This window comes from Ascaphus truei, chromosome 5 (genome assembly GCF_040206685.1).
Source record: "Ascaphus truei isolate aAscTru1 chromosome 5, aAscTru1.hap1, whole genome shotgun sequence".
NCBI classification, from domain to species: Eukaryota; Metazoa; Chordata; class Amphibia; order Anura; family Ascaphidae; genus Ascaphus; species Ascaphus truei.
Window position 1 is genome coordinate 285,351,635 of NC_134487.1, and position 27,082 is coordinate 285,378,716.

A 27,082-nucleotide genomic window follows, 5' to 3' on the forward strand; every position below is an offset into this window, starting at 1 on the left:
CTGAGCGCAGACCTCCCTCTCAACAGAATAGTCCCGAGCCAACTTAACAGTATGGGGGTAAGGCCCTTACTAAGGCGGTCCCTAGATCAGCTTGTCTCTAAGGTGACTCAGGGCTAGCTGGGGCACCTGGCCTGCGCTTGGGGGTACAACCTCCCCGCGCAGTATCTCCGTCTCGTCTCTCCAAAACGCTCTGGCTACACGTGCGTGCAACCACTGCCTATATCTCCGGCAACTCCTTCACCCATAGGCTAGACGCTCTCACCTGACCCTCCCCGTAGGGCTGCTGGGTCAAGGGACTGCTCCTCTCCCGCCAAATGTACTCTCCTCCTTCGCGGGCTTTTGCAACTACTCTTTGCAAGTGCAACCTCCCATTCCTCGGGGTGAATCAGGGGCCACGGCTACATATACATATATATATAAATAAATAGTAAACTTTTTTTTGGTTATACAAATGTTAACCCCTTCAGCGCACTAACGCAGAGAAAAGCGCCATCCCAGTGGCCCAGAGGACCTACGCCGCACGTGATTGGCCTGTGCCTGTTTCCTAGGAGCTGTAACGCAGAGTGCCAATCTCGCGCACCACGCGGAGGGGAGGGGGGGGGGGGTTGGACGGATTTGCACGCCCCCTCTCTGTCCCATCCGGCCGAATGTGTGAAATGACCACGTGATCGATCCGAAGAGCGGTCACATGATACGAAGGTGCGGGAGGGTCCGTGGCACGTGCTTCTGGCACCGAAAGGGTTAAACCTTAAATTAATACAATCAATTTTTACTTTTTAAGAAATGTATTTGATCTTTTTTTTTTTACCTAGTTTTTCACCAGTTCAGTGTTAGGAGCAGGACCCCCGTTTGGGAAAGAGCGCAGGGCCTCTGCAAACGCTGCGCCGACCCTGGAAAATCTCACGCACCCCTGCCTTCAAGTATCAAATCCCACAGCAAAACCCAAAAATATTTTAAGGGGCTTGAAAAATGGCTGCCATCGCTTTCGGTTTCAGCCCTAATCACTGCAGCTTTGGACTTCTAGCTGCATTGTTTCCTCAGTCACTGTAGGTAGTTTGATATTTAGCCTTGTGTGTCCCAGCCCAGGTCTCCCACCCCAATGTTATTAACCACACCTCTTACATTCTGAGCGGGGGGAATTTCTCATCAAAATTTGAATTCGCTGCCAAAAATGATGTGTTTTGCATTGCAGAGTATTTGCGAATACGTTGTAATATTTTTTTCTTACTCGACTACTCAAACGTGAAAATCAAATACTCTCAGAGAGAACACGAGGAAATGGAAGAATTCCCAAATTCACCCCCAAACAAGTGTTTTTTTTTTTTCATCTCTCCCCCCCCCCCACACATTCAAATTGAAACAAATTCACCCATCTCCACAGAACACCGATAAAGATGGCAGAGAAGACCCAGGCTGAGCGCTCTCTGTGTCGCCCATACAAGTTGCTGAGAAGTTTCACCCCTTCATTACCGTGGAGACCAGCAAGATATTGGCGCAGGACACTACAGCGCAGGCCCTTCTTGCAGTGAAAGGGTTAAAAAAATAAAGTGTCTATTTTAACAAGTCCCCCTCCCCCAACCCAGGTTTTAAGTCAATGATAGAGGCACCTGTGCTGAAGCAAGGACTGATTGAGCCTTCTGTGCTGAAGCAGGGACTGATTGAGCCTTCCGTGCTGAAGCAGGGACTGATTGAGCCTTCCGTGCTGAAGCAGGGACTGATTGAGCCTTCCGTGCTGAAGCAGGGACTGATTGAGCCACCTGTGCTGGGGTATCCTTAAAACCTGGCCCGTTGGGGAGGGGGGAGTCTTGAGGACCAGACTTGGGAACCCCAGTAATATTTCAACATTTTGGCCTAATTACCGGCGTGGAACCCGTATACCTGTAAAACTAAAAGGCGATTAAATGCGGCGAACAATAAGACGCACACGGAAAACTCTTCCAATCCTTTATGTATAAAAACGACTCGTCTTTCAAGTATTACAAAATAAGTTAATTGACAAAAAAAAAAACGTGAAAACAATGGCAGAGTGGGGTGTTTTTTTTTGGGGGAGGGCGGGTGTTTAGGGTTTAGTTTGCGGGCGTGTAGGAACGACACAAAGTGACACAGGAAACGCAGTGACGTTGAAACATTTTGCTGGCAGAGGATCGCAGAGCTGGACACGGCAGAGACACCTGGCAGGGAAGGTGTTAATAATGGTTGTTGATTCTGTAACAGCCATAAAAGCAAAGTTATCTGTACAGGACCACCCTTTCACTGCCAGAGAGAACAGCAATGTCTTGCAAGGCGATTCTGGGCTCTGGTTAAATATCATGCAGTGTTAACCCTTTGCTGGATGGAGGCCTGCAACTTACTGCTTTGCAATGCATTACTAGCCACTGCAGCAGTGAAGTGGTTAAAGCAGGGGTGGGCAACTCCAGTCCTCAAGGGCCACCAAAACAGGTCAGGTTTTAAGGATATTCCTGCTTCAGCACAGGTGGCTCAGTCAACGACAGCCCCCTGTGCTGAAGCAGGAATATCCTTAAAACCTGACCTGTTGGTAGCCCTTGAGGACTGGAGTTTGGCACTTGCGGGTTAAAGCCTGCCCCTGTTTGCCCTTACTTTTCAGCCTGCACTCCCATCGCAGTGTCAGACCCTCATTTTTTTAGCTGCTGTTGTGGGAAAAGTTAGATTAAATTCACATCTGAGAACATATTTAAAAATTTGAATCTGTTCAGCAGCGCCTCCTCACTGAGGTCCGCAAATTGGGGGGGGGGGGCCCGGTGGTTAGAGGCTCCGCGCTCTTCCCCAAGGCATTTAAATTAAATGCCGGGGGACCACACAAGGCCTGTGTAACTCACTTACCGTGATCCAGATGGCTTTGGGCGACGCGTCGCCATGGCAACACAGCGTCAAATGACGCCGCGGGGTCCCGTGATGTCACACGACCTTGCGGTGTCATTTGACGCCAGCACTAAGGTAAGGGGGGGGAGAGAGCAGGCAGGGGCGCGCAGCACCAGAAGTTTGCGCACCCCTGCCTTAACTCGTGAAAGGAGTATGGGCCTAAACTTGAGCAACTATAAAACCTGTTTAAAAGCAGAGAAGATGTTCAATGCCCAAGTGCTTTCACGGCATAACAAATGTAATCTTATTTTGCTATACGGGATGGGTGCTTGAAACTGCAAATATCAGTGTCTTGGTGCGAATATGTAAACATCACATGGGTTCTTTCACTTTTAAATGTTCTCCCTTTTTTGCACTTGCGATAAAATAAACTGTCCTAACGTGGGTTGCTGGCTCTGCACCTCCCTTTACACAGAAGTGGCGGCGAGACAATCCCTGTAAAGAGATGAAGGTAAAAAGTTGTCTATTAAGAAGTTTGTATATTCACAGCCAGAACCTGAATATCCGCAGTTTTAACACTGATGTGTCTGGCTGCCGAAACCCCGTTATATTTGTAGATGGAGAACACGGATTATCTGAAGATACCCGAACACTACTTGATATCCCGCTCACTGCCATCTGCGTTTCTGTCTCTGACTCCCTGAGGTCTCTATGCCGGCCACTCCCTGCACAGGAAGCTGCTGACAAAGTCCCTCTCTGATTGTCCATAGACCCTTTAAACGACCTTTTTTCAGAGGATATTATAACTCGCGGTATCCGTGTCACTGTAAGGCTGCGCATATAGTGCCGGCGATGTTGCGGAAAAAACAAATGCATTGCCGCCATGCGTGCGCTTAGGCGCGACGGATTTGTCGCGATCGCTGGAAGTCATCTCTATTTGATTTTCCAGCGAGCGTCGCGTCGCCGGCACTATAAGCGCAGCCTAAGAATGATCCTCTCACAGGTCTGGGTCATTTTGGTAAGGGATCTCGTGGATACCTGGATCACCCTGCTGCTGACCTGGAGTTATTTGGCAGGTTACAATACCCCCCCTAACAGGTCAGGTTTTTAGGATATCCCAGTTTCAGCACAGGTGTCTTAATTAGGTACCGGCTTCGGCACAGGTGGCTCAATTAGAGGCTCAGTCTTTGACTGCCTCTGATTGAGCCACTTGTGCTGAATCTGGGATGTCCTGAAAACCTGGCCTGTTGGGGGGGTGGGAATGTGTCTGAGGGCTAGAGTTGAGTATCCCTGCATTATCGGACTGGTCTCTGACTGCTCAATTTTCCAGTGTCAACTCAATAGCTTGGCCAATTTAACCCTTTAGCTGGCAGCGGCCTGCAACCCATTGCAACGTAAGGCTCTGGCAGTGAAGGGTTTAACAAGAAAGCCAGGGGGAGGCAGTGAGACTTTGTAGTTATGATAGGGGGCATGCCATGTAGATCTGTGGCAGGGTCATTAACCCTTGTGTTGCCAGAGGTGGAGAGCGTAAAAGGGGCATGTCATGTTAAATACAGAATGAAATAGACACGCTGGCATGTTAAATAAACCAGAAGGGAGCATCAAAATAACGTCTCGTCTTGTCCAAAGCCCTGCGACTCCCTCAAAACACAGACCTCCCCATGCCATCTGTGCCCGCACGGGTGCTCAACTCCAGTCCTCAAGCCCCCCTCCCCAACAGGTCAGGTTTTCAGGATATCCCAGCTTCAGCACAGGTGGCTCAATCAGAGGTCCAGTCTTCAACCAGCCACCTGTGCGGAACCCGGAACAGATTGAGACACCTGTGCTGAAGCAGGAAAAGATTGAGCCACCTGTGCTGAAGCTGGGATATTCTGAAAGCCTGACCTGTTTGGAAGGGTGGGGGGCTTGAGACAACGCTACACAACTAACATTTCATACATGTGTAGAGTGGGGGTACTTTAAAGCTGCAGTCCCGACAAAACGGAGGGGCTGCAATAAAATGAAAGCGCTCAGGCATGTAACACCTTATCTACACTGTTAAAAATAACTCTTTAATCATTTAGGAAACGGGAACGGGCTTTTTCCGGTGGAACTAGTATAACAGGAAAGTACACGGGACTTGCACAACACGCTGCTTTTTCTAAGGGGCGATTTTAGAAACGCGATGCGGGGGTAATGGCCCAAGCCGCAGAGCTCCGGGGAAAGACTGCCCCCACATTTAAGCCGCCGTCGCACTCATCATCGTCGCTGTCGCAAGACGAGGATTTCACTGCGCGGAGAGAAAAAGGATTGGCAAATGTGTCCAATGTCAAACATTAAATAATGATAAATATAATTATTTCGGGAGGAGGACCTGGAAATGCTTCGAGCACGGCTCGCCTACTCCAGTCCTCAAGGGCCACCAACAGGTCGGGTTTTCAGGATATCCCTGCTTCAGCACAGGTGGCTCAATCAGTGGCTCAGACTGAGCCAGCTGTGCTGAAGCAGGGATATCCTGAAAACTCGACCTTTTGGTGGCACCTGAGGACTGGAGTTGGCCGTTCCCGTTTAACTCCTTCCCTGCCAGCGAGAAAGCAAGGCAACGCGGCTAATTCCTGGACGTCGCTGCTCAATCCTCCTCGCTTCCGTGGCAAAGAAAGGAGTGTAACAGAGGCCGAGCCTTCACTCCTGGCGCAGTCTGGCTACTCGGGTTCCGATCGTGAAATTAAAGAAATGGCTAGCTAACCCCCCCCCAAAGAAAAAAAAGACGGCGTTGGAAGAACGTGTCCGTGCAATCCGTGGCACCGGGACAGCCACGGAGGAAAGGAAACGCTTCCATCTTCTCCCCAAAAAAATACTTCTCCCTGGCGGAGGTTAAAAAGATGAAAGTTAACCCCTTGAGGGGAGGGTTTTTGCAAAGCACTTTGTGGCATCAAACGGGGTCAAAGGGCGACTGCGTTTAAATGAATGTGACAGTGAGCGCTCCCATTCCAGACGTGATTACTGCACACTACACATGGATCATGTATACAGTCCCGCTGCCAGGGCTGCCACATTAGTTTGTGGGCGAAGTTTCAGGGTCTGTCATTCTATCGCTTACACTCGGCTCTGCGCCACTTACACTCGGCTCTGCGCCACTCACACTCGGCTCTGCGCCACTCACACTCGGCTCTGCGCCACTCACACTCGGCTCTGCGCCACTCACACTCGACTCTGCGCCACTCACACTCGACTCTGCGCCACTTCTCACAAATCACTGACCCGTGTGTAGGGTAACCACCAAACATCTGCAACAAGGATTCCAACCCAGAGGTGGCTGCATAAGCAATAATTTTACATTCTTTTTTAAAATGTTATAATAGGGATATATATTAGTCCTGGGGTGCTCAACGCCAGTCCTCAAACCCCACCCAACAGGTCAGGTTTTCAGGATATCCCAGCTTAAGCACAGGTGGCTCAGTCAAAGACTGATTGAGCCAGCTGGGATGTCCTGAAAACCCGACCTGTTGGGGGGTGGGGGGAGGGCTGAGGACTGGGCATCCCCTGTATTAGTCCATGGGGGAAAACAAACTCCAAAAGAGGCTATAGGGAGGTGCAAGGTAAATAAAGATAGGAGCAGTACTGCTCCAATGCAAAGTCAATTATTTTGGGGTGTTGAACGAATCAAAGGGCCCGTCGGGGACCCAAACGTTGATCACCCCAAAATACATTATATATATATATATATATATATATATATATATACACACACACACACACACACACACAGACAGACAGACACACACACACACACACACACACAATGTATTCTAAATTAAAATTCTGTTTCTCAGGATGTCAATTTCATAAAATCCCCTAGTTCTGCTCTTTTATGTCAGTAACAAACTCATTAAACCAGGGGACGGCCAACTCCAGTCCTCAAGGGCTACCAGCAGATCAGGTTTTCAAGATATCCCTGCTTCAGCACGAGTGGCTCAATCAGTGGCTCAGTCTTTGACGGAGCCACCTGTGCTGAAGCAGGGATATCCTGAAAACCAGACCTGTTGGTGGCCCTTGGGGACTGGAGTTGGCCACCCCTGCATTAAACAGATTCGTGGACCAAACACACGATGACCTCGGCCTCTTAGTACAGCGATGGGGCGTGAGCTACATAAAGAGCGGCTGGAATTATACCGGAGGCGCCTCCTAGTGGCCAGAATCTGCGCAACTTCCCCAGTCATCCATGTAAACATCTCTTGTGCACAAAGGGTTAACTGAGGATGGAGGAGGGGGGGGGGGGGTTCAACAGCTGTGAAAAGAAAATCAAACATGCATACTCGGCACCACTACACATGGCGGCAAAATGTAAACCTGTATATAAACGGCAGTTTTAATCAGTCCTGTGACGTGCTGGGGGCACATTGTATCTGAGTAATGGCAACCTCGTTATCTGGCTCCGGTAAGGAAGTTCTAGCTTTTTAACCCCTTCTCTGCCGGTGCAGCCCCCTCTGGCATTGAAGGGGGGTGAGCAGTTGCAGGTAACATTCCCACGCGTGGCGCGGTCTCCCAGCCGGGGCAGCTTTGTTCCAATCCCAGGATTTAGGAAACCCCCCTACGTGCCCCAAATGTTGCTGGTTGGAAGGTCTGCCAGCTTCAGCTCCGGTATCAGGAGGCAGAAGGGGGTCGGGGGGTCAGGGGGTCTCAGGACCAGTTCAAGTTGTGGCCTTTAGACAACATGATCTCCTCTAGGTCTTTGTCCTCTTCCTTCTCACGTAGTCTCTGCTCCTCCAGTAACGCCACCAACGCGTCCCTCTGCTCCACCACATCCAGCATCTCGTTCAGGATCTTCTTCTCGTCCGACAGCTCCTGCTCCGTTTTCAGGTTATCTGCAGAAACAAGCGCGGGCTGCGTTAAGCGGGTCAGAAAACCGGGCTGCGTTAAGCGGGTCAGAAAACCGGGCTGCGTTAAGCGGGTCAGAAAACCGGGCTGCGTTAAGCGGGTCAGAACAGCGGGCTGCGTTAAGCGGGTCAGAAAACCAGGCTGCGTTAAGCGGGTCAGAAAACCGGGCTGCGTTAAGCGGGTCAGAACAGCGGGCTGCGTTAAGCGGGTCAGAAAACCAGGCTGCGTTAAGCGGGTCATAAAACCGGGCTGCGTTAAGCGGGTCAGAACAGCGGGCTGCGTTAAGCGGGTCAGAAAACCAGGCTGCGTTAAGCGGGTCAGAAAACCAGGCTGCGTTAAGCGGGTCAGAAAACCGGGCTGCGTTAAGCGGGTCAGAAAACCGGGCTGCGTTAAGCGGGTCAGAACAGCGGGCTGCGTTAAGCGGGTCAGAAAACCGGGCTGCGTTAAGCGGGTCAGAACAGCGGGCTGCGTTAAGCGGGTCAGAAAACCGGGCTGCGTTAAGCGGGTCAGAAAAGCAGGCTGCGTTAAGCGGGTCAGAACAGCGGGCTGCGTTAAGCGGGTCAGAAAACCGGGCTGCGTTAAGCGGGTCAGAACAGCAGGCTGCGTTAAGCGGGTCAGAACAGCAGGCTGCGTTAAGCGGGTCAGAACAGCAGGCTGCGTTAAGCGGGTCAGAACAGCAGGCTGCGTTAAGCGGGTCAGAAAACCGGGCTGCGTTAAGCGGGTCAGAAAACCAGGCTGCGTTAAGCGGGTCAGAAAAGCAGGCTGCGTTAAGCGGGTCAGAAAAGCAGGCTGCGTTAAGCGGGTCAGAAAAGCAGGCTGCGTTAAGCGGGTCAGAAAACCGGGCTGCGCTAAGAGGGTCAGAACAGCAGGCTGCGTTAAGTGGGTCAGAACAGCAGGCTGCGTTAAGTGGGTCAGAACAGCAGGCTGCGTTAAGCGGGTCAGAAAACCGGGCTGCGCTAAGAGGGTCAGAAAACCGGGCTGCGCTAAGAGGGTCAGAAAACCGGCCTGCGATAAGAGGGTCAGAAAACCGCCCCTCTTACACCCGGCGCCCTCTTACACCCGGCGCCCCTCTTACACCCGGCGCCCTCTTACACCCGGCTCTATCTTACACCCGGCGCCCTCTTACACCCGGCTCTATCTTACACCCGGCTTCCTCTTACACCCGGCTTCCTCTTACACCCGGCTTCCTCTTACACCCGGCTTCCTCTTACACCCGGCTTCCTCTTGCGCCCTCTTACACTCGGCGCCCTCCTTACACCCTGCACCCTCCTTACACCCTGCACCCTCCTTACACCCTGCAACCTCCTTACACCCTGCACCCTCCTTATACCCTGCACCCTCCATACACCGAGCTCCATCCTGCACCGCACGCCCTGACACACTATCCCCACACTTTAATTGCAGATGTCCCATTGCAGCGTCTCTTACCCTCCACGGCCATGCGTTCTCGCAGCTCCTGCTGCAGCCGGCTCTGTCTATCCTCCAGTTCCAGCTCTCGGGCACTGAGCAAGTAAAAAAAAAACCAGTCAAGAAAAATCCGTTAATAGAAAAAAAATCATGTCAGCCATTTTTAAAATGCCCCTCCCATAGCAGTGACAGGGATGGGGTCTGAGGTTCAATTCTTATTTAATGCTTTCTAGTGTGAATTGGAAACAAAAAAATCTAAATAGAGGTTTGTGTTTTTGACAGCTTTGATTCTTTTAGATTTTTCTGGAATTTGCATACAGTATATAAAACCACAAATCTCCAATAATATAGATTATTTTTACCAGGACAGGAGCGGGAGATCCCCAAAGTTCAGAAGATAATCAGCTAAGATCTGTCATTACACCACCACACACGCACGCAAAAACGCGACATCTTATTCTGCGTCATATTTTGCAGAAAAATCACTAAATTGTCATGACTATGTGAGCCATTATAGGCCTGTCACAGTAGATTATACAGGCATACCCCGGTTTAAGGACACTCACTTTAAGAACACTCGCGAGTAAGTACATCTCGCTCAATAGGCACACGGCAGCTCACGCATGCGCCTGTCAGCACGTCCTGAACAGCAATACCACTTCCCTACCTGTACCGAAGCTGAGCGCAAGCGGGGAGACTATAGAGCCTGTTACAAATGCGTTATTTACATCAGTTATGCACGTATAGGACGATTGCAGTACAGTATTGGCATCGATAAGTGGGAAAAGGCAATGCTTCACTTTAAGTACATTTTCGCTTTACATACATGCTCCGGTCCCATTGCGTACGTTAATGCGGGGTATGCCTGTAACATTTAACAATTATTTGATAATCCAATAAATATTCTTTGGAATTGGTGATTCTCATCAAGTGCATAGTTACAAAATGGTGTTTACCGAAGAAGATAAGCGCGTTATAAAGTGCTCGAGACAGAGCAAGAAATATGGTACAAAACGCTGACGTAAAACGTTTCCTGATAAAGGACGGTCGACTGAAAAAATGAATTAGTAAAACAATGTATTGTTCAGAGATGGGAGCAGCTGGATCAGCGCGTTATGGTTTATGCAATCACACAGCGGCGTTCTCATCTTCGCGCGTTTCGGCAGAAGGACGACATTTTCAGCACACACTTTGAATCGTACTTTATAGTAATCGGAGAGTTTCCCATTAGGCCTGGGACATAGTAAACACTTTTGTGCTGCTGCTCGCTGTTGCTTGCTGCCGCTCGCTCTACCAGGAGGAGACAGCAAGCGCGCTTGGGAGGCGGGTATCACTGTGTGTGTGTCACTTGGTAGCTGTCAGTGCGTGTGTGTGTGTGTGTGCGTCACTTTGAAGTAGTCTGTGTGTTTGTGTGTCACTGGGGAACCTGTGTGTGTGTATATGTGTGTGTATATGTGTGTGTGTGTGTGTGTGTGTGTGTGTGTGTGTGTGTGTGTGTGTGTGTGTGTGTGTGTGTGTGTGTGTGTGTGTGTGTGTGTGTGTGTGTGTGTGTGTGTGTGTGTGTGTGTGTGTGTGTGTGTATATTATATAATATTTTAAAAATGAAAAAAAAAAAGACATGTGAGAATAAATTATTTATTAACATTGTGCAACTTTGATAAATATATTCACACACACACACCACACACACACCACACACACACACCTCTGTGCTGGTCTGGTGGCTGAGCTCTGCTGTCCACCGACACAGTAGGAAAAAAAAAAAGGCTGCTGCCCCATTGGATGGGAGCGCCTCCGCTCCCCCAAGCGGCAAAATTTCAAACCTGCCTGTCTCTTCATATTTTCTCAGCCTCCGCACGCATCAGCAAGCATGCGGAGGGAGAAACTATAGCCGCGCTGATTACAGATGCAGGGGCTTTGTGCATCTGTTCAGCGCGGCTCAGCCCGCCTCAGCGACACTGATTTTACTATGTCATAGGCCTTTGATTACAACAGTTTAACACATAGGAAAAACTCCTATTTCTCGTTGAATGAATATGAACCTCCTGCAGGGTATCTGCTACTTGTTGACATAATAGTGACATCAATTTAGTTAACATCAGTTAATTGTCTACATTGTGCTTCTTACATAGTGTTAATCTACATAATAGACCTACAATTGTGCACATTTTCATGGGGGTTGAGCGAGAAATATATATATGATAAAAACCTGAAGAAAGAGGAGGGAGAGAGGGAGAGAGGGATAGGGAGAAAAGAGAGGGGGGGGGGGCGAGAGGGGAAGAGTGAGGGGAGAGAGAGAGGGGGGAGAGAGGAGAAGAGGGGGGAGAGAGAGGGGGAGGAGAGGAGAGAGAGGGGAAGAGGGAGGCAGAGTGAGAGGAGAGAGAGAGAGAGGGGGGGAGGAGAGAGAGGGGAAGAGGGGGGGAGGAGAGAGAGGGGAAGAGGGGGGGAGGAGAGAGAGGGGAAGAGGGGGGAGGAGAGGGAGGGGGGAGAGTGAGAGAAGAGAGGGGAGAGTGAGAGAAGAGAGGGGAGAGTGAGAGGAGAGAGGGGGAGAGTGAGGGGGGAGGGGAGAAAGTGAGGGGGGGGGGGAAGAGAGAGGAAGAAGAGTATATTGTAGAAAGCCCTATAGAAAGTGGTGCTGATAACTCACAATATCATGAGCTCCGACTCATATCGCACTAAGGTGTTCTTCTCCTGTACCAGTCTGAACCATTCCTGCATCAGCTTGGGGTCGTCCTTCTTCCCCATCCCTGTAACAGACAGACGCGGTTATGAGCTAGAAAAGGTTCCGTGGGAATAGGGGGAAATGTGATGCAGCAAAAAAGGGAAGCTGCAATGGATGCAGCAAATCAGAAGCCGAACGTGGGAGCTGCCCGCAGCCGAGCACACAGAGCAGAGAGGGCGGCATGCACAGCGACGCACAGGGCGGAGAGGGTGGCACGGAGGGCGGAGAGGGTGGCACACAGGGAAGAGAGGGTGGCACACAGGGAAGAGAGGGTGGCACACAGGGAAGAGAGGGTGGCACACAGGGAAGAGAGGGTGGCACACAGGGAAGAGAGGGTGGCACACAGGGAGGAGAGGGTGGCACACAGGGAAGAGTGTGGCACACAGGGAAGAGAGTGTGGCACACAGGGAAGAGAGGGTGGCACACAGGGAAGAGAGGGTGGCACACAGGGAAGAGAGTGTGGCACACGGGGAAGAGAGTGTGGCACACAGGGAAGAGAGTGTGGCACACAGGGAAGAGAGTGTGGCACACAGGGAAGAGAGTGTGGCACAAGGGGAAGAGAGTGTGGCACAAGGGGAAGAGAGTGTGGCACACAGGGAAGAGAGTGTGGCACACAGGGAAGAGAGTGTGGCACACAGGGAAGAGAGTGTGGCACACAGGGAAGAGTGTGTGGCACACAGGGCAGAGAGTGTGGCACACAGGGAAGAGAGTGTGAGACACAGGGAAGAGTGTGGCACACGGGGAAGAGTGTGGCACACAGGGAAGAGAGTGTGGCACACAGGGAAGAGAGTGTGGCACACAGGGAAGAGAGTGTGGCACACAGGGAAGAGAGTGTGGCACACAGGGAAGAGAGTGTGGCACACAGGGAAGAGAGTGTGGCACACAGGGAAGAGAGTGTGGCACACAGGGAAGAGAGTGTGGCACACAGGGAAGAGAGTGTGGCACACAGGGAAGAGAGTGTGGCACACAGGGAAGAGAGTGTGGCACACAGGGAAGAGAGTGTGGCACACAGGGAAGAGAGTGTGGCACACAGGGAGGAGAGGGAAGAGAGGGTGGCACACAGGGAGGAGAGGGCTGCCGAGGGCAGTGCGCAGAGTGGAAAGGGCGATGCACAGGGGGCGGCACGCAGAGTGGAGGGAGCGGCAGAGAGGGAGACGAGGGCTGTGCAGAGGGACGACAGGGTGGCACACAGGGAAGAGAGCACTGTGCAGTGGGTTGCGCGTGGCATGCAGGGTGGAGGGGGCGGCACGCGCAGGGAGGAGGGGGCGGCACACAGACAGGGAGGAGAGGGGGGCACACAGACAGGGAGGAGAGGGGGGCACACAGACAGGGAGGAGAGGGGGGCACACAGACAGGGAGGAGAGGGGGGCACACAGACAGGGAGGAGAGGGGGGCACACAGACAGGGAGGAGAGGGGGGCACATAGACAGGGAGGAGAGGGGGGCACACAGACAGGGAAGAGAGGGGGACACACAGACAGGGAGGAGAGGGGGACACACAGAAAAGGAGGGGAGGACGGCTTCACCTCAGACCCGGCTCCCTAACTCTGGATACTAAGGGAATCGGAACTGACCAAAGCAGGTTCTACTTCCCTGTGGTGTCTGTATAATGTGTAACTAATGGTCAGCACATTGGTTCAGTCCAGCTACTCGATGCTAAATAAAGGGTGGAGAAAAACTAGGGAAAATGAAATCGGATTTCAAAGGCAATTTATACATTGCCAGGTCAGAAGTGAGTCGTGAATCCCGTCCCGCAACGCCTCTTCCTGCTCCCTACTCCTCCTATAGCCCCATATAACCGCTTCCTATAACTCCTCCTATAGCCCCATATAACCGCTTCCTATAACTTCTCCTATTACCCCATATAACCGCTTCCAATAACTCCCCCTATAGCCCCATATAACCGCTTCCTATAACTTCTCCTATTACCCCATATAACCGCTTCCTATAACTCCTCCTATTACCCCATATAACCGCTTCCTATAACTTCTCCTATTACCCCATATAACCGCTTCCTATAACCCCTCCGATTACCCCATATAACCGCTTCCTTTAACTCCTCCTATTACCCCATATAACCGCTTCCTATAACTTCTCCTATTACCCCATATAACCGCTTCCAATAACTCCTCCTATAGCCCCATATAACCGCTTCCTATAACTTCTCCTATTACCCCATATAACCGCTTCCTATAACTTCTCCTATTACCCCATATAACCGCTTCCTATAACCCCTCCTATTACCCCATATAACCGCCCCCCCTATAAGTCCTTGTACTTAAATACAAGGATGCTAAAGAATTCACGCTTAAAACTAAACCCTTGGGCCGTGCGTTTGTAATGTGCGAGCTGCCCCCTGCTGAAACATGGGATCCATGGCCCTGTATCCCCCGCATGTAGCAGAAACCCCGCAGTCTCGCTCAGCAAGCGCAGACTTTCTGCCGCTCCCTCGCGGTAATCTTTTACACGCACGCTACACCTACATTTTCCCCACCACGCGGCTCTGCTTTTAAAACTCTGCGTGCTCGTTTGCATGTCATTACCCAGAATCCCTGGCTGCAGTGGTTAGGGTTACAGACTTGCCTGAGACGTGAAGGTGCTCACAGGTGAAATGTTTTATTCGCTGTAAAACTCCTTTCTAGTTCATTGAAATATCTTTAAATAGAGGGGGGGGGGGCAAATGCTTCTCAAAGTGTAAACATAGAATGGCATTTTGCTACAGTGTGTCCTGAGCTTCATTACTTTGTACCTTTGTATTCCACGTGCCCTTTCTGGCCATGGGAAGGGGGGATACAAAGGTTTGGGGGGAGGGGGGGAGAGTGTGGGGGAACGGTTATGCCGTGCAATTGTCAAATATCCCCACATTTTCAGGGCAGGTCCAACCTTAGTTGTTTATCAATTTAAACAATATGTCAATTGGATTTACAACCCCCTCTCGTGGCACAGTAAATATAAGCCCCTAATAACAGGGTCACATGGATAAATGTCTGTGTTAGGCTAGGGCCCGAGATTAACCCCTTTGAGGTCACTGTATTGCAGTCCCTTCTGACAGGAAGGAGGATGGGGGGGAGGGCGGTGGGGGAGAATCAGGACCGATCTGCACTGAAAATGTGGGGTTAGATGGGAGGGAGGGTGAAGGATCAGCGAAAACAGAAAAGCACCAAGAACATCAGCAGCTATAGCCATAGATATATTGTATCTGGTCATGCCATGCTGGACAAGAACACACAGCAAAGGGTACACACGCAAAGAAACACAAAAAAAGGGGTGTTTATACAACGCACAATCCATTTGTCTTTGCAAATACCTGGTGTTGAGGGACAGTGTCTGTTTAAACCAGGGGTGGCCAACTCCAGTTCTCAAGGGCAACCAACAGATCAGGTTTTCAGAATAGCCCGGCTTCAGCACAGGTGGCTCAACCAGTCCCTGCTTCAGCACAGGTGGCTCAATCAGAGGCTCAGAGCCACCTGTGCTGAAGCAGGGATATCCTGAAAACCTGATCTGTTGGTAGCTCTTGAGGAATGAGTTGGCCGCCCCCTGGTTTAAACATTGTGTTCACGTTAAAGCAGCAGCACTGGCCCAAGCAACTAAACGGGAAAATACTGCGTCATGGAAGCGCACGCTGGAAACCATTGTACAACGGCTGATATTACTCCGACACTAACCAACGCTCACGCGAAGCTGAACATCCCCGCTGGTTCAGGGATACTGTGTGTTTTACAGCGGGGCTACATCCAACGCCAGTTTCACTTATGAGCGTGCAAATAAGTGTGCATCGCATTACGTATGCTAGTGAGATACATTTTATACCGATAGCGCAAATTAACTTCACTTAATTATCGTAGGTGATACTTTAAATTTATATTGGTATATTCACATTGTACATCACATTAATATATTAGCCACTTTGTCGCTCAGGTGGCCATATTGCCTAGTCAGTTGGGCTATTAAAGGGTTTAATATTTGCATATATTGATGTGATGCTTTGGTGGTTTATTTGTAGGGTGTTTATATTGTATGTTAACCCCTTGGTGCAATGAGTCAGTAGCCTCAGGGAGGGCATCAGAGGTCAAATAGTTTTCTGCCATGGGTTTTGTAAGAAATCCCATTACATAACCCTATAGTAGAAACTCCTCCACAACTGCATCACTATATAAAACAGATTCCTAGGAGTTAACGCTTATTGTATCGCTAGGACTATTTAATGCCTGGTTCAATTCCCGGTGTCGGCTCCTTGTGACCTTGGGCAAGTCACTTTATCTCCCTGTGCCTCAGGCACCAAAACCATAGATTGTAAGCTCCATGGGGCAGGGACCTGTGCCTGCAAAATGTCTCTGTAAAGCGCTACGTATAACTAGCAGCGCTATACAAGAACATGATAAAAAAATTTTTTAAAAATATGCCTAGTTTCGTGTATGCAAATGAGACAGATATTATTACCTATTAATAAATAATTTGTTCTTAATTCATATGGTGGTTATTCTACAAAGTAGTATAATGCCATATTGACTTTTAGTGATGCTTGCAGGCCAGGGATGGGTGTGTGGTAACTATTAATGAAAGCCAAGAGAGTGAAGGCATGGACTATAAACCTTTGGAAGGTGTGAAACCTTTTAGCAATGAACAATAGGGTTCTTCATAGATGAAATACAATATTCGGAGCATTGTACCACTTGCAGAAGAAACCTACGAGGCCTGGTAAGCTCGCCACACGAATATCATCCATGAAAACCTCTCATATCAAAATAGCAAAGAGAAATGTGAATGACCACAGAACCCTTTGCCACGTACAGTGCTGCTGTTTTAATACCCGGAGTCGTGTCTTTCTCCTGGGAGACCCTCAGGGCAGCTACATTGACAATGTACACAACGCAAATAACACAATGATGCCGGTGTCAGGCGGGCATCCACAGGGACGCTGCACCTTAATGCAAACATTCCCAACTATTCCTGCCCAGTTGGGATTTAGAACCCTCCACCCCCATGCTAATTATTTATCCATTTGTGCTCTGTGACTGTACAAAATCACTTTGTTCCCCTCTTTAGGGTTTCATTGTATTTTTCCGTTTTCATGACCCTTGTGGGGCGTCAACGTTGGGAATCTCTGCGATAAGGTGCCGGCTACATGCTTTATACCATTTCATACCCGCTTGTTACATGGGGTAGTAGGAAGGTCAGGTGGGTGTAAGGGGGGAGGGGGGAACGGGGGGGGGGTGCCTCGTATCGGCTGGAGGCAGTGATGCGATGCCAGCCCAGCCTGCGTGTTCGGAGGGTGGCATCGCGCCAAGCTACGTTACCTTCGTGGGCGCAGCAGGGGCAGAAGGAGATAGGTCTACGGCGAGGCGTCCCGGCAATGGGATCGACTTCAAAGAACGAGACGAGGGGGGGGGAGGGGGGAGAGAGAAAAGGAGTGGGAAGCGGGAGTGGACAGGAGTGGCAGGCGTGGCATGGGAGGTGGGAAGAAAAAGCAAAAAGGACAGAGCGTGAGAGCGAGAAAAGGGACACAGGAAGAAAAGGGGGGGGGGGGGAGGGAGAAGGGGAGAAATAAAACCAGATACGGAGGAGAGAAGAAAAGAAGCAGAACCAACCGAGTAGAAAAATGTCCAACTGTTTAATTCACATTATTATTTCTATTGGAGAGCAGAAAAGGTTGGGGGTTCACCGGCACGGTTTGAACTGGTGTAAAAGCAACGTGAAAATTGCACCGGCTGGTTAAAAGTGGGAAAAACCAAGGTGCCGAAACCAGGACAAAAGCCTTCAGTATAACCCGTCTGCTGCCAAAGGTGCCAACACCACATTGCCAAGCGGCAGGAAACGGTTCATCGTTCCGTAGAGTAAGGGTTCAATCACATGCCGTATCGGTGTATTTCACAAAGGCCCCAGTAAGACATTGTAACAATTCCTTTGCGTCCCCCTCCTATAATGCAGGAATCCCCCACGAGGCGCGCCCCACGCATAACGTTCCACTAACTCGGGATATAGGGGCAGAAAATACAGGCAAAGTGGAAGTGTTTGGAGAAAAAACATACATTCAAGAAACATTCAAGAGAAGCAGTTGTATCCAAGGGAATTCTGGGTATTAATGAAATCCCTGCCCTCTGATTGGCTGGAATAGTCTGCAAATGCTAGGAATTTTTTTTTACCCTCCACCACCTTCCCTTAAAAATCAGGGAGCAGGAAAAGCATTAATTTGGGGAAGTAGGGGGGGGGGGGGCCTGAGCAGGTACTTCATGCAGGAGGGTGAGGCACAGTCCAGGGGCCAGTTCTTGCAGTGGGATGGGTGGAAAAGAAGGCCAAATAGGGGACTGAGAACCCACAGCAGGCGCATCAACATAACCAGCGCCCACATTTCGGGTTATTGTATAAAACTCTCCGGCTGTTTCCTGAGAAATGCTGATAAATAAAATAACTGCTTAGTCTCCCGTTTTATTCTAATCTAGGTGTTTTCAATGAAAGCCGCCATGTCGTCAGCCATAATCACAGCGCCGCCATGTCGCCAGCCATAATCACAATGCCGTCATGTCGCCAGCCATAATCACAGCGCCGCCATGTCGCCAGCCATAATCACAATGCCGTCATGTCGCCAGCCATAATCACAGTGCCGCCATGTCGCCAGCCATAATCACAGCGCCGTCATGTCGTCAGCAATAATCACAGCGCCGTCATGTCGTCAGCCATAATCACAGCGCCGTCATGTCGTCAGCAATAATCACAGCGCCGTCATGTCGTCAGCCATAATCACAGCGCCGCCATGTCGTCAGCCATAATCACAGCGCCGCCATGTCGTCAGCCATAATCACAGCGCCGCCATGTCGTCAGCCATAATCACAGCGCCGCCATGTCGACAGCCATAATCACAATGCCGCCATGTCGCCAGCTATAATCACAGCGCCGCCATGTCGTCAGCCATAATCACAGCGCCGCCATGTCGTCAGCCATAATCACAGTGCCGTCATGTCGTCAGCCATAATCACAGCGCCGTCATGTCGTCAGCCATAATCACAGCGCCGCCATGTCGTCAGCCATAATCACAGTGCCGTCATGTCGTCAGCCATAATCACAGCGCCGCCATGTAGTCAGCCATAATCACAGTGCCGTCATGTCGTCAGCCATAAACACAGCGCCGCCATGTAGTCAGCCATAATCACAGTGCCGCCATGTAGTCAGCCATAATCACAGCGCCGTCATGTCGTCAGCCATAATCACAGTGCCGTCATGTCGTCAGCCATAAACACAGCGCCGCCATGTAGTCAGCCATAATCACAGCGCCGTCATGTCGTCAGCCATAAACACAGCGCCGCCATGTAGTCAGCCATAATCACAGTGCCGCCATGTAGTCAGCCATAATCACAGCGCCGTCATGTCGTCAGCCATAAACACAGCGCCGCCATGTAGTCAGCCATAATCACAGCGCCGCCATGTCGTCAGCCATAATCACAGTGCCGCCATGTCGCCAGCCATAATCACAGTGCCGTCATGTCGTCAGCCATAATCACAGTGCCGCCATGTCGCCAGCCAAAATCACAGCGCCGCCATGTCGCCAGCCATAATCACAGCGCCGTCATGTCGTCAGCCATAATCACAGTGCCGTCATGTCGTCAGCCATAATCTCAGGGCCGTCATGTCGTCAGCCATAATCACAATGCCGCCATGTCGTCAGCCATAATCACAATGCCGCCATGTCGTCAGCCATAATCACAGCGCCGCCATGTCGCCAGCCATAATCACAATGCCGTCATGTCGTCAGCCATAATCACAGCGCCGCCATGTCGTCAGCCATAATCACAGCGCCGCCATGTCGCCAGCCATAATCACAATGCCGTCATGTCGTCAGCCATAATCACAGCGCCGCCATGTCGCCAGCCATAATCACAGCGCCGTCATGTCGTCAGCCATAATCACAGTGCCGCCATGTCGTCAGCCATAATCACAGCGCCGCCATGTCGTCAGCCATAATCACAGCGCCGTCATGTCGTCAGCCATAATCACAATGCCGCCACGTCGTCAGCCATAATCACAGTGCCGCCATGTCGTCAGCCATAATCACAATGCCGCCATGTCGTCAGCCATAATCACAGCGCCGTCATGTCGTCAGCCATAATCACAATGCCGCCACGTCGTCAGCCATAATCACAGTGCCGCCATGTCGTCAGCCATAATCACAGTGCCGCCATGTCGTCAGCCATAATCACAGTGCCGCCATGTCGTCAGCCATAATCACAGTGCCGCCATGTCGTCAGCCATAATCACAGTGCCGCCATGTCGCCAGCCATAATCACAGCGCCGCCATGTCGCCAGCCATAATCACAGCGCCGTCATGTCGTCAGCCATAATCACAATGCCGCCATGTCGTCAGCCATAATCACAGTGCCGCCATGTCGTCAGCCATAATCACAATGCCGCCATGTCGTCAGCCATAATCACAGCGCCGCCATGTCGTCAGCCATAATCACAGCGCCGTCATGTCGTCAGCCATAATCACAGCGCCGTCATGTCGTCAGCCATAATCACAGCGCCGCCATGTCGTCAGCCATAATCACAGCGCCGTCATGTCGTCAGCCATAATCACAATGCCGCCATGTCGTCAGCCATAATCACAGCGCCGCCATGTCGTCAGCCATAATCACAGCGCCGTCATGTCGTCAGCCATAATCACAGCGCCGTCATGTCGTCAGCCATAATCACAGCGCCGCCATGTCGTCAGCCATAATCACAGCGCCGTCATGTCGTCAGCCATAATCACAGCGCCGTCATGTCGTCAGCCATAATCTCAGGGCCGTCATGTCGTCAGCCATAATCACAGTGCCGCCATGTCGTCAGCCATAATCACAGTGCCGCCATGTCGCCAGCCATAATCACAGCGCCGTCATGTCGCCAGCCATAATCACAATGCCGCCATGTCGTCAGCCATAATCACAGCGCCGCCATGTCGCCAGCCATAATCACAATGCCGTCATGTCGTCAGCCATAATCACAGCGCCGCCATGTCGTCAGCCATAATCACAGCGCCGCCATGTCGCCAGCCATAATCACAATGCCGTCATGTCGTCAGCCATAATCACAGCGCCGCCATGTCGCCAGCCATAATCACAGCGCCGTCATGTCGTCAGCCATAATCACAGTGCCGCCATGTCGCCAGCCATAATCACAGTGCCGCCATGTCGTCAGCCATAATCACAGCGCCGCCATGTCGTCAGCCATAATCACAATGCCGCCACGTCGTCAGCCATAATCACAATGCCGCCATGTCGTCAGCCATAATCACAGTGCCGCCATGTCGTCAGCCATAATCACAGCGCCGTCATGTCGTCAGCCATAATCACAATGCCGCCACGTCGTCAGCCATAATCACAATGCCGCCATGTCGTCAGCCATAATCACAGTGCCGCCATGTCGTCAGCCATAATCACAGTGCCGCCATGTCGCCAGCCATAATCACAGTGCCGCCATGTCGCCAGCCATAATCACAGTGCCGCCATGTCGTCAGCCATAATCACAGTGCCGCCATGTCGCCAGCCATAATCACAGTGCCGCCATGTCGCCAGCCATAATCACAGCGCCGCCATGTCGCCAGCCATAATCACAGCGCCGTCATGTCGTCAGCCATAATCACAATGCCGCCATGTCGTCAGCCATAATCACAGTGCCGCCATGTCGTCAGCCATAATCACAGCGCCGTCATGTCGTCAGCCATAATCACAGCGCCGCCATGTCGTCAGCCATAATCACAGTGCCGCCATGTCGTCAGCCATAATCACAGTGCCGCCATGTCGTCAGCCATAATCACAGTGCCGCCATGTCGCCAGCCATAATCACAGCGCCGCCATGTCGCCAGCCATAATCACAGCGCCGTCATGTCGTCAGCCATAATCACAATGCCGCCATGTCGTCAGCCATAATCACAGTGCCCCATGTCGTCAGCCATAATCACAATGCCGCCATGTCGTCAGCCATAATCACAGCGCCGCCATGTCGTCAGCCATAATCACAGCGCCGTCATGTCGTCAGCCATAATCACAGCGCCGTCATGTCGTCAGCCATAATCACAGTGCCGTCATGTCGTCAGCCATAATCTCAGGGCCGTCATGTCGTCAGCCATAATCACAGCGCCGCCATGTCGTCAGCCATAATCACAGCGCCGCCATGTCGCCAGCCATAATCACAATGCCGTCATGTCGTCAGCCATAATCACAGTGCCGCCATGTCGTCAGCCATAATCACAGTGCCGCCATGTCGCCAGCCATAATCACAGCGCCGTCATGTCGCCAGCCATAATCACAATGCCGCCATGTCGTCAGCCATAATCACAGCGCCGCCATGTCGCCAGCCATAATCACAATGCCGTCATGTCGTCAGCCATAATCACAGCGTCGCCATGTCGTCAGCCATAATCACAGCGCCGCCATGTCGCCAGCCATAATCACAATGCCGTCATGTCGTCAGCCATAATCACAGCGCCGCCATGTCGCCAGCCATAATCACAGCGCCGTCATGTCGTCAGCCATAATCACAGTGCCGCCATGTCGTCAGCCATAATCACAGCGCCGCCATGTCGTCAGCCATAATCACAGCGCCGTCATGTCGTCAGCCATAATCACAATGCCGCCACGTCGTCAGCCATAATCACAGTGCCGCCATGTCGTCAGCCATAATCACAATGCCGCCATGTCGTCAGCCATAATCACAGTGCCGCCATGTCGTCAGCCATAATCACAGTGCCGCCATGTCGCCAGCCATAATCACAGTGCCGCCATGTCGCCAGCCATAATCACAGCGCCGCCATGTCGCCAGCCATAATCACAGCGCCGTCATGTCGTCAGCCATAATCACAATGCCGCCATGTCGTCAGCCATAATCACAGTGCCGCCATGTCGTCAGCCATAATCACAATGCCGCCATGTCGTCAGCCATAATCACAGTGCCGCCATGTCGTCAGCCATAATCACAGTGCCGCCATGTCGTCAGCCATAATCACAGTGCCGCCATGTCGTCAGCCATAATCACAGCGCCGCCATGTCGTCAGCCATAATCACAGCGCCGCCATGTCGTCAGCCATAATCACAATGCCGTCGTGGACTTTAAACTCTTCGTATCACTCAACTAAAACAACCATAATGAATTATCATCATTTCAATGAACATAATGATTGCACAATGCGGTGATAAAGGTGCAGTTCCACTTTTTATATCAATATCTCCAGTTACTTACTATTCTCAAGAAATGTAGACGTAAATAAACCCACGTTTGCCTTGGCAAGTAGAACGGCACCTTTATGGGACATATTGTTTCGGGTGACACGACATGACATGTCACTGGTGATGACAGTGGATGAGGGGGGCACATTAATACACAGGGAGGAAGGGAGTTTAACATGCAGTATTTTAGTACCCAATTCACTACATGCGAGTTTAAACAGCAATCCCTTAAAAAACGCATTTCACACTAAGGCGAGGTAATGACGCGGCCGTGTACTCCAAGCATTAACTTTCTTTTTCAAAAATCCCCAAAAGATCAGGGGGGTTTTCACCATATCCTCAGGGGTCCTCAGCCAGGCCACACTTTGGGGATAACAAACCAACATTCAAATTTATATGTAAACTAAGTGCAAGTACGGGTGAAAATTAATCTGCTTCACTGCACATTGCAGAGAAAAGGTTTAGAACCCCCCCCCCCCCCCCCCCACAATAAAAACACTTAAGATGGTCTACTTTTTGTGTCAGTTACCTAGTTTTAACCTTTGTATTGCTATTGAGGCAACTTAATCTTATTTCGCGACTTGAAAATCAGATTTGGTTAATGTCTTCAAGATAAACCTGTACAGTGATTTGGAACATTCTTTATCACAAGAGCCTTGTGCTTGTCATAGGTTATTGGGGATAGAACAAGATGGCTGCTATATATATCTATATATAAGTTCTTCAGTATTAGGTGATACCTTTTTTATTTGGACTAACATTTTATGTCATAGGACAAGCGTTCGAGAGTTCTCCTCTCTTCCTCAGGTCAGCCTGAAGAAGAGAGGAGGACTCTCGAACGCTTGTCCTATGACATAAATTGTTAGTCCAAATAAAAAAAGGTATCACCTAATACTGAAGAACTCATTTATTCTGCACTATCGCAACTGGACTAACACGGCTATTTCCGTTTTATCTATATATAAATATATATCAGAATAAATGAGTATTATATATAATAAATATATATAGTTAGCCACAGAACGGTATCGTCTATTCGTTTTTGATTATTATGCTCGGCTAACACGGTACAGATACCTCTACATCTATATCTATATAGTGTATACACACACGTGGAGGTAAGGAGAGCACCCCATGCATGGGAATCTAAATAAATATTTTTTTGCCATATATAACTCGTAGGATACACTGTAACTATTATAGAGGTATAAGTCCCGGCATTAAAGGGCCTTTGAAAAATGGAGATGTTGGGATTCAAACCGGGATCACATACTAGTGTCAAGGTCCTTGTAACTTTATGGCATTCCATAATTAAGGACTTCTATTAACATAAGAGGAACGTGCCATTAACCCCATTCATTTATTGTAAATCTGAACCTCAGTCCAGTGAAAGATTAAATAATTAAAATAACCTATTTTGGATATTTAAGCAGCAATGTACATTGTTCCAGATTTTTATTTACTTATTTTAAAAATGTAACTGCACAGGGAAGTTTCAGAGGTCCAGTACCAGATACAAAATGGCCACTGGGATGTTGCATCTTTCTATTGGTAACCCTGGCGGCTATACTTGTAGTTTTTTTTTTTTATTTGTAAGAAAACGACAAAAAAAAAAAAATGTCTTGCTGTTTGGGAACCAGGGGGCCATTGCTCCTTTAAAATGTAAACTGAGCTCCCCTGTAAATTGTGGACGAATGGAACAATCCAAGAGCTGTTACAGTTGAGTGAGGAGCCGGGCTCTGTGTATCCATGACAACAGCTGGAGAGTTCCATGTTCGAATGTTCCATGGGTGAAATGTCCTATACTTAGAACATTTTTTGGGGAACTGCACTATCTTTCACGTGAGCTCCATGTAACGTTCTAAAAAAACAGATTAAGTAGTGTTTCTTTTACTTTTTTATCGTGGCCGTTTTATTTTAATTATTATTTGGATAGGAACAAAGCCTGAGGAGAGTGTTCTCACATGACCACCTCTGCTGCCTCACTTCACCAGGCAGCACAGAGCAGTTTTCCATGCAGCCTCCACAGGGTCTTATCAGAGACACTGTCTCATCCTGTGCTTTTCTGACAAGAATCTTTTAGAGCCCAGTGATGTCACAAAAAAATAAAAATAAGTTGTGTATGCTGAGCACGTGCATTTTAAGTGAAACTCCTTTTTCTTTGGACACTGTTTTGTCACAGATATTGCATTTGTGATGGTGATATTTTTAATTAAAATTCAAAACACAATGTCAGTGGGAAAATGCAAAGAAGTTTGACTTAGAACGTGCGTGCTCGGCACACACACCTCTGTTTTAGGGATTTGCACTTATATAGTTATAGTAACTGTCTCTCTGTGTGTGTGTGTGTGTCTCTCTGGTGCCTGCGTGTGTGTGTGTGTGTGTGTGTGTGTGTGTGTGTGTGTGTGCGTGCGTGCGCGTGTGCCTGCCTCTGTCTCCCAAGCGGCGAGTCCGGTTGCCACTGCGCATGTGCAGCAAGACCCAGCAGTGTTTTTAACTTCCGCGCGGCCTGAAATGGTGGTTTTGTGCGCGTACGCGACGGGCACGCGCCCATTAGGAGCGTAACGTCACCCGCGTTAGGGATTTTCGTTACAAGGTAAGGATTTTTTCCCATGAAAACCCTGTAAGCGCCAGCAAAAAAGTTTCACTTCAAAATCAGGCAGCAGGGAAAAACAGACACCGTAATGTACAGTGGGGTGAAGAAATAGTTAGATAAACATGCAGGGGGGGTGCATTTTTAAACATGGGGTCTGGGAGCTTTGCTGATCAGAAAGTTCTGATTCGCTAATCTGACTTGTCCTGGTTAATATCACATTATTAACCCCCCTCCCCATCCTGGACTTCTCTCTGTAACTCAGTCTGGAATTTTTCTTCTAGTTGTTTCAATGCTGGGGGAGTGGGGGATCGGGGGACTTGCAGGAGGGAGGGGTAATTGTTGGGGTTGGGAGGTTAGTACTGGGGAGTGATTTGGGTATACATACCACCCAGGTGCAAATCGATGAGGTCACTGTAATAAGACTCTCCCCAATAGTCTACAATAAGGAATTGTGAAGAGAATTATAGCATCGTAAATCAAGGAGAGCAAGCGGAGAGAGGGAGCGAGCAGAGAGAGAGAGCGAGCAGAGAGAGAGAGCGAGCGAGCGAGCAGAGAGAGAGCGAGCAGAGAGAGAGCGAGCAGAGAGAGAGAGCGAGCAGAGAGAGAGAGAGCGAGCGAGCAGAGAGCGAGAGAGCGAGCAGAGAGAGAGAGAGCGAGCGAGCAGAGAGAGAGCGAGCGAGCAGAGAGAGAGAGCGAGCAGAGAGATAGAGCGAGCAGAGAGAGAGAGAGAGAGCGAGCAGAGAGAGAGAGAGAGCGCGAGCTGAGAGAGCGTGAGCGGAGAGAGAACGCGGGCGGAGAGAGAGAGAGCGGGCGGAGAGAGAGAGAGCGGGCGGAGAGAGAGAGAGCGGGCGGAGAGAGAGAGAGCGGGCGGAGAGAGAGCGGGCGGAGAGAGAGCGGGCGGAGAGAGAGCGGGCGGAGAGAGAGCGGGCGGTGAGAGAGAGAGCGGGCGGTGAGAGAGAGAGCGGGCGGTGAGAGAGAGAGCGGGCGGTGAGAGAGAGAGCGGGCGGTGAGAGAGAGAGCGGGCGGTGAGAGAGAGAGCGGGCGGTGAGAGAGAGAGCGGGCGGTGAGAGAGCGAGCGGGCGGTGAGAGAGCGAGCGGGCGGTGAGAGAGAGCGGGCGGTGAGAGAGAGAGCGGGTGGTGAGAGAGAGAGCGGGCGGTGAGAGAGAGAGAGCGGGCGGTGAGAGAGAGAGAGCGGGCGGTGAGAGAGAGAGAGCGGGCGGTGAGAGAGAGAGCGGGCGGTGAGAGAGAGAGCGGGCGGTGAGAGAGAGCGGGCGGTGAGAGAGAGCGGGCGGTGAGAGAGAGCGGGCGGTGAGAGAGAGAGCGGGCGGAGAGAGTATGGTCAGCTGAGAGGGGAGCAATGGAGAGCGAATAAGAGAGTTTGAGCGTAGAGTGTGTGAGTGGCTGAGAGGGGACCGAGTGACAACGAATGAGAGAGAGAAAGCAAGCATGAGCATAACAGCAAGAGGGAGAGAGAGAGAAGATCGGA

At 50.5% G+C, this 27,082-nt stretch overlaps 1 protein-coding gene across 23 annotated transcripts in view; it reads right to left on the reverse strand.

Moving 5' to 3' along the window:
* Positions 1-1,930: 1,930 nt before the first annotated feature.
* MICAL3 (microtubule associated monooxygenase, calponin and LIM domain containing 3) overlaps positions 1,931-27,082 on the reverse strand; it is a 182,579-nt gene continuing 157,427 nt past the window's right edge. For 16 of the 23 annotated variants that reach the window (XM_075602430.1, XM_075602434.1, XM_075602429.1 and 13 more), the window contains 5 exons: positions 25,982-26,032; positions 17,103-17,168; positions 11,732-11,831; positions 9,106-9,179; positions 1,931-7,664 (listed from right to left, as the gene is read on the reverse strand). In XM_075602430.1, the coding sequence (XP_075458545.1) occupies positions 7,480-7,664; positions 9,106-9,179; positions 11,732-11,831; positions 17,103-17,168; positions 25,982-26,032 (476 nt within the window). In that variant the 3' untranslated portion in view covers positions 1,931-7,479. The remainder of the gene's footprint in view (positions 7,665-9,105; positions 9,180-11,731; positions 11,832-17,102; positions 17,169-25,981; positions 26,033-27,082) is intronic. The other 7 variants (XM_075602442.1, XM_075602435.1, XM_075602452.1 and 4 more) reach the window with 3 other exon arrangements.